At 38.4% G+C, this 8,457-nt stretch overlaps 1 protein-coding gene across 2 annotated transcripts in view; it reads right to left on the reverse strand.

Moving 5' to 3' along the window:
- Positions 1-7,493, reverse strand: part of LOC144044016 (solute carrier family 12 member 7-like) — a 29,654-nt gene extending 22,161 nt beyond the window's left edge. For both annotated transcript variants that reach the window (XM_077558175.1, XM_077558174.1), the window contains exons 1-4: positions 7,368-7,493; positions 6,744-6,908; positions 2,496-2,584; positions 2,050-2,175 (exon numbers count right to left, since the gene is read on the reverse strand). In XM_077558175.1, the coding sequence (XP_077414301.1) occupies positions 2,050-2,175; positions 2,496-2,584; positions 6,744-6,891 (363 nt within the window). In that variant the 5' untranslated portion in view covers positions 6,892-6,908; positions 7,368-7,493. The remainder of the gene's footprint in view (positions 1-2,049; positions 2,176-2,495; positions 2,585-6,743; positions 6,909-7,367) is intronic.
- Positions 7,494-8,457: the final 964 nt, after the last annotated feature.

Here is an 8,457-nt window from a genome sequence, read left to right on the forward strand (position 1 = left end):
AACAATTTGGAAGTGCTCTTTTCTTTTTGTCTTCATAATGCATTGCCATAGTATCGGATCGACACTCGGTATTGGCAGACACTTGAATATGTGACTCAAAAACGGACTTGGGTGCAAACAAAAATTTGATCGGAACATCTCGAGAAATACAAAAGGACAAAGTACTGTAAAACAATCACATGTTTGTTATGATTAAAACACTATGTTTTATAGGCTAATTAAAAAAAAGCAATAATTGGAATATAAATTATGAATGATGTTAGATAACTTTGTATATAAATGAATTATGTAATGAAATGTGAAAATTGGTAGTACAGTGTGATTCTAGGATGTCAGCTGCAGGCTCCTTTCTGTTTGTTTATTTTATTTTATGTATGCACTTGGGAATGTTAGGTAAATAATGTTGATTACATTGATTCTGATTGTGTAAAGAATTATGTTTTATTTTTAGTTTCTGTGAGGGACCCCAGGAAGAATACCGGAGTTTTCAACATTGTGAAAACTAATGGGGATTTAAAAAAATAAACAATACATGTTCTAACTGCAATTCATATGTTTATTGTTGTAGGCATTAAGGGACCAAAAATTTAATTATTTTATTCATTACATATTTTTATATTAATCATTAGATTAACTGTATGATGGAATTTTATTCTCCCAAATATTGGAATCGGCATTTGCCTCCAAAATAAATAAATAAATAAATAAAATTGGTCCGGCCCTACTTTTCTGTAAAACAGTATTCATGCATTCTAAAATTGTACACTATGTTGTAGAACTTTTCTTAAACCTAGTTATAAATAATAATAATAATAATAATAAGAAGAAGAAGAACAAGCTGAACTGCTAATTAAAAAATGCATTGCCAGTCTTTCCTGATGTTTTTTGGGCACAACACAACATGGTGCAACTATATGGACATTGGTGTAATCGATGTAAAACTGCAAAATATTTATATACAACGATGTCCCTTTCCCTGAGTATGCAGTATCATTACATGAACCCTTCCATTCCCATATATCTCATAAAGCAGCACAAAAGCTACAGTATTTGCAAAATGCGCTAACACCTCTACTTGGTGAATGAAAAAAAAAAAAAATGTACATACCAATTTTGGAGTAGTCAAACTAATGCTGCTGTTCACTTTCTCCACGACTTTCAGTTGTTTGTCAACATGCTGCAAGTACCCCGATGTAGACCATATGTCCCACATCTCCTGTTTTATAATTGAGCTCTCCCTTGACTTCCTTTCCTACAGTCGACTTGCATTGCTCTGTCCTATTTTTCAGTACCGAGCACAAGCTCTCAAGACTACCGAAGAAAGAGCGATACTATCACTCGGGAGGCGGGATTTAGGAAATCATCATCAAGACCACTTAACAAAGCAACTCTTCAGAATTCTACGGCCTTTCATCCAATCACGCGAGATAATCTGCACAGAGGCTGTTTATCAAAATGTAATTAAACAAGTCCCACTTGTTATATTCTAGTTTACAGTATACCTTCCAGAAGAAGGATAATATGGTTTTCCAATTTCCAGCTCATGATGAGAATGGTATCAAGCAGGGGTTTTAACTGAATAAAAATGTATTTATAATAATCCCCTTGTTACCTCAACCTGTATTTAGACATGGCACATATCAGCAGTGCCAGCATGTTCGAAAAACAAAAAGGGAAAAGAAGAGATTTGTTCCGTCCTACAAAGCAATCGTTATGAGGTCGCTGACAAAACTCTGTTTGTCTCCATCTCCAGCATGCCCCCAAAACCTTTTTGTCATTAGATGAATTTGTTGTTTTATATAGACAGCTACTTGTATTTGATCAGACGTGCTGCTGTTTTTTTCTGATAATGTGATACTAAGAAACAAAGTCAACCAATGTCCCTAAGTACTGATCAAAGCAAGTTTTTGAATGTTATGCAGTGTCAAACTCAACCTACTGAGGAAAAAAACACAGCATCAATGCATAATTAAAAGGGTGATTTTGCCAACCCAACTAAAGAAGTAACTTTTCCACCGTGAGTTATCAGGTTAGATTAAAATTTCATACCGTGATGGCGACCCTTCTAACCCCATCTTCAGCCTCCTCGTGTTCCCGAACACCTTGGGTGAGGTTGGTGTAGTTGGCTAGCTTGTTGAGAAGAGATGACACCATAGGGTTGCTGTCCATTTCTTCCTTCAAAGCACCATAGAAGAAAATGGATATTAGAAACCATTTTCCATACACTTAACATTAGAATATTTGTCATTATAAGCCCTGAAGGGAAAATGCAATGTACACTTTGCTGTGTATTCAACACACAAGAGTGCAACTCAATTGGAAGTGCAGTATCGGGAAGTGGACTCAACAACAAGCAGAGCTGTGAGGGCTTCTGCAAGTTGGTGCTTTAAGTTCTAACATAAAATTAACGTCATTCTGTGCTAGACGTTACGTTAGAACGAATTTGCAAGCTTATTTGACGGACAGAATGTGAGCATGTGTTTGTCAAGCCTTACCTCAAACAAGGCCATGTTTTTACCATCATACTGTTCTATGTCACTGTCAGAGTTGATGAATGGTCGTGACTCCCTTTGAATGTCATCTCCTAAAGGGGATTCACAAGTAAAGCGCGTGTTACACGATGGATGCAAATGAATGAAACACAACAGTATGAGCAGATTGAGAAAAAACACAGTGGAGCCTTGAGATATGAATTTAATATCTTCTGTGACCACACTCGCATGTCAAAATGTGATTCCAGTTCCACAACCAAAAACCTGTGGGGTCTGAAATACAATATAAATATAAAAAATAAAAAATAAATAAAAAATAAAAATAAAAAAGATCAACCAAGTGGGGGCTCATATCAGGCTAATCCATTTTGCGACGTCAGCCTCCATGACATGACGTTACCCAGGCTGCATTTTGGGGAGTCATGGCTCAGTGGTAGAGTGGTCGTCTCCCTTCCGTGAGGTTGTGGGTTTGATCCTCACCTCTGGTGACTAATATAATAATAATAATGCATTTGATTTACAGTATATAGCACTTTTTTGGACGCTTTACAATGGAATTGATACATTATTCATGCGCTCACACATTCACACTGTGGTGGCGGTAAGCTACTTAAGTAGCCACAGCTGCCCTGGGGTAGGCTGACGGAAACGTGGCTGCCAGTGTGCGCCTACGGCCCCTCCAACCACTACCAAACATTCACACCTACCATACACCAGTGCGAGTAGCCCTGGAGACAATGTGTGTGAAGTGCCTTGCCCAAGGGCACAACGACACATGACTCTGGGAGAGCGGGGATCGAACAGCCAACCTTCTGGCTACTGAACGGCCGTCTCTACACCCTCATCCACTATGTCGAAGTGTCCTTGAGCAAGACACTGACCCCCGATTTGCAGCGCCCTGCATGGCAGCAGCTGACCACTTACACAGTGTGTAAATGGGTGAATGTGAGGCATTGTAAAGCGCTTTGGGCATCATATGGTGTAGTAGATGGCGAGAGAAAAAAGAGCTATATATAAAAAGCTGCCTATTTTGTGTGAAACTACAGGGCTGAAAATGAGTCCCAGTCCGACACTACCTGCAAGCACCACTAGAGGCTAACTATGAAGTTCTTCTTCAGGTGTCCATAGCAGAAAGATGGCGGCAAAACATATCAGCCTCCTCAGTGTTTCCCACACCATGTTAATACTTGGGCGGGCTACCCAAGTAAACTGGCCACCACCCAAGAAGTTTTCAAGAAAATGTAATGAAAATATATAAAAAACAAAACAAAACGTGTCGCGACCAGATATACCACATGTAACATTAGTTCGCTGTCACTCACTTGTGGATCATGAGGTTAGAGGAGACGCAAGTAACAGGACTGAGAACACCCCCAAACCCTTCACCCAAAGATACACCCACCCACCCAAGTGGATTTAAATCTGTGGGAAACACTGCTCCTGTAAGGCGCACCGCGTCCCATGTAATATAATCAGCAATTACTAGACCTACAATTGTGCAAAAAAAAAAAGTACATTGATGTGATAGAACATATTTTTTTTCCTTATTATTGAAATTAATAGTGCCTTTTAAAAATGAATGAATTATTAGTTCAACACTAGATGGCGCCAAATAATACACACTGTCCCTTTAAAACTTAATTCAAGGGTTAGTGTAGGTTAGTGTAAACCATGTATTTCTATTATCGTATGATGTTCAACATCCACTCTGCAGGGAAGCTGCGAGTGGGGGAATCACTGCCACACTGAATCCTGTTTTTATCTAATTCGTTCCTAGAACGTAACAGTATAGTTATTCAACTATGAGATAAACATCCAGACTGTCTGGAGGCAATAAAAACACTCAAAATTCATTGTGGGCAATGGGCATGACTGTTGGCCATGGCCTCTGGGTGTTTGATATGGTACATTATCATGCTAGATCACATTGTTGTCTCCTGGTCATGAAATGCCTTGCAGATTCCAGGGCCCTTCATTAGGTCACAGATTGATGAAAGATAAAGTGGATCATTATGAAAGTGCTCGTTAGAATCACTGCCCAGCTGGGTGCTCTGCCTTTGGCATCTTTGTTTAAACGTTTAAATCCCATGGAGGGCTTACTGATGATGAAGCCGCTTTTTTCCCCAAATGTTAATTGTGGATCTTTTTTATTCCAGGACCATGTGGTTAGCACGTATTCCTCATGTGGATACTCCAGCTTCCTGTTTGGTTTAGTTAGGTTAATGAAAGACTCTGAATTGTCCGTGTCCTCTGAATGTGGGTAAGGGAGGGCGGCAACACCTTCCACACACCGTTAAGTTTTAGTAGTCGGCTGTTGAATTATTAAATTATTATTTAAACTGTTTTATGACAGTTAAAAAGAATGATGCCTTCCGTAATCCTCTCTTTCCTCACTAAACTATTACGGTACTTTTTTTTTTTTTTGTGGTCCCTCGCTACTTCGCGGTTCACTTATGGTGGATTCACTATATCCCGAATTTATATTTGGGTCCAAAATGTATACATTACGGGTTGCCAGTTGTACTTTGCTATAATGTATCGTGGATTTTTTTATCCAGCACCCCCCTGTCCACCCCTCTGGGGTTTACAGTATTCTTTATTTATGCTGCTATTTTTCTTAATATATTTACAAAGTTGACAAGTGTTTAGAAGAGTGGGAAATGCGTGGTGGCTTTGTTATGGCTCAGTAGAAGCATAATTCGCCCTCAAAAAACAAAATTTGTGATGCACCTAATATTCGGCCAAAATGGAAAATATGTCATTTGTACCAAAAGCTGCACTAAAAATAAGGAAGCAACATGATTACTCTTCTAATTTGTAATTTCACTTTGTTTTCAGCTTCGTTGCGTCTTTTGAATCTCCCAACTATTTCCTTTTTTTTTGTTACTATACACAATGGCTGCTGTGAAAATGGCCAATAACAAAGCTAGTGGCAGTCCAAAAAATTAAGAAAGTGTGCTCAATGTGCACTGTAATTATGCAACCTCTGTGGAATAGTCTTGCTTCCAGATGATGGAAACATAATACTGGTCAAGGAGCGGGTAATGGAAAATGGATGTATGTTATTGTTTATATTATGACATCCTGTCCAATCAGCATTATGGGTTTGAGTTCTTCTGTTCACACCATGTTGTGCTAAATGTGTTTATCATAAAGTCATGAGGGCTACAGACAGTGAAGACACTGTCATCACACTTCTGACATTTTGGGTTGTTGTTTGAAACATTGCTATGATGTTGTTGTTGTTTTTGCACAATGACACTAATAATTAGCTCACATCAGTAAAGCATCCTTGCATTAAATCAAGTAAAGTAAATGTGACTACACATTTTAGCTTCAGAATAACAACCTTGAGGGCAAATTATATGACAAACAAGACTATCATGCAAAAATATTAATATAATTATTAGATATTTTCATATCTAAATTATGGGGGGGGGGGCATACCCCACTTAATTTCCTTTTGAAAATCGCTGACTTTTATTGACATGAGTATTTTGAATTATTAGCAGAGTTATCAATCAAACAATAATAATTGTTGAGAGTATCACCGTGTTTTTGCATTACACCAGAGGGATCTGTGAGCCGATGAGGCAGACATTTTGTATTTACACAAGAGCAGACACCAAAATAAATTGTGTTTTTTTTTCCTGATATACCACTTGCTCTGTCAATAAGCTTTACCTTTACTATGAATACCTAAAATTTTAAATCATCAATAACTTTTTGAAAATAGGATTTTAAGCAGGGCTGTTTCAGCATGGGAGACATGTTAACTTATAAAACCAAGGCCACATAAAAAAACAACATTCTTTTTTATTAATCACCTTGTAAACATGTTTTAGCAACCAACTCATATAATGGCAGCTCACAAAGTATATAAATATTCAAACAAGCTACTGAAGAAAATTTTAAATATCTTCTCATTTTGTTAAATTATGATGTGGATTATTTCATGTCAGCCATGCAACAGTTAAAGAACGTTCACGTACAACACAATTCTTAAAACAGATGGCGAGCAGGTTCAAGCAAGTTGAACAGTGACACATTTCTCTTCAGCAAGCTTGACACAACACGTGATTGTTTGTGTCAAAACATTGGCTGTCTAATGACACAAATGCACTGTTTTTTAGCCTTCTTGGAAAGCCTTTCGCGACCCCGTGACACACGGAAGTGAGAAGAAGATGAGCACATGATCATCTACAAGACAACATTTCCAGCATTTAGTATTCTCCAGCTCATAGTTCTTACCTGACTGGGACCCATCTGAGTTATTTTCTTTATCTTCATTCCTAAAAATATTGTTGAGGCTGACAGGTTTGTCACCTCCAGATGCAGTTGTCTTGTTGCTGTTGCCCTCTGCATCGTTCACTGGCACCACAGTGAAGTTGGTGGGCATCTTGACCCCACAGTTGCCTGTAGAGTGTATGGAGTCGTGTTAAAGAAACCTGCAGATATACGACAATCCGCACATAGTCCAATGAAATCTGACACTCCGGGCAGTTTTTCCTTTTGGTTAAGTGTGAACTAATTTCCTCTGTGCTTGATGGCGTCTTCCTGCACGTGAGAAAAGTTAAAGTGTATGTTTTTCCCTCTCTCTCCTTCTTTGTTGTTTTGCCTCCCTTTCCCTCCAATACCCCAAGAGCATATGCACCATGTGACACTCTGTTTAACATATGAACAAAACTAGTTGTCTGCAAACATGGAGAGAATCCCGCAGCTCCTCCCCCGCCCTCTGTCATACGTCTTCTCGCTCTCTCACCTTGGCTGAAATTTCCAAAAGGTATTGAAAGAATTCACAACAACAAAAGTCACGGAAAGATCCGGCCTCAAAGACCACAAACAATCAACAAAACAAAAAAAAAAAACGCTCACATGAAAGGATGAAAATATAACCGCAACGTATGTTCTTTTCTGGTGGCTGTGGTTTTGTTTCCAATTCTCTTCAGGCTGGGTGCGTCTGCCTCGGATTTCCTACGAGTCAACAAAATGGGTGTTACCTTTCCCACAGTGCATTATGGGTAGAGCTGAGGTGTTGAAGTTCAGGGTACAGGGGAACACACCCTCGCACACTTTGACAGGATATACGACTTAATAAAAAACCTTGGACTATAATCCATTGACTTCAGAGTACAGTAGGCAGCAAAAAGGGAAGAAGCAATGGGAGTGGGAATCCAATTGTTTTTAAAATAACATTAGTTTCTTGGGACAAATAACAATGTAGCCGAAATAGATATTACTTTTAAATGTGCTTGTAAGGGTTATGAATTTATAGTAATATGTATTTGTTAAAGTGATATTAATTGTCAGCAACTGCTTGTGAAAGTATATGCTAAAAATAGATACTAATTTCAAACTAACCACAAAGGATACCTTTTTTTTTGTTGTCTTTTATTACTTCCTGTCAGTGTGACCATAGAGTTATGCAAGGTCCACTTTTTTTTTTGTTTATCAAAACGTTACACAATGTAACATAAAATGACCTAATGACTCCTTATGACACATTGTGTTTAGTGTGAGGCATGTATTCAGGGAAACAAAACTGTTCAGCTAGCTGTTTTCTGACCATTTGTTGTCTTTCACAGGTGATATCCATATTCCAACTGGCAAGGGGCAGGCAGGGAACACCTGAGACTGGACACCAGCCAATCACAGGGCACAGAGACACAGCACCATTCACACTCATATAGATATGTATTAGCATTAGCAATTTAGATTTTTTTAATTTACCTAACATTCATGTGTTTGGAATGTGGGCGGAAGACCCACGCGAGTATGAGGAGAAGATGCAAACTCTAAAGTTTGAGCCCAAATTCAAATCCCCAACCTCAGAACTATGAGGCAGACATGATAATCAGTTGTGCTACATTTAGGATGAGTTCAATACCAATAATCATTTAATTTATTCATCAGAGAATTGATTGTTCCTTTACCGTATTGAATTGTGTTTTGAATTTACGCAATC

This window comes from Vanacampus margaritifer, chromosome 2, assembly GCF_051991255.1.
Source record: "Vanacampus margaritifer isolate UIUO_Vmar chromosome 2, RoL_Vmar_1.0, whole genome shotgun sequence".
Classification (NCBI taxonomy): Eukaryota; Metazoa; Chordata; class Actinopteri; order Syngnathiformes; family Syngnathidae; genus Vanacampus; species Vanacampus margaritifer.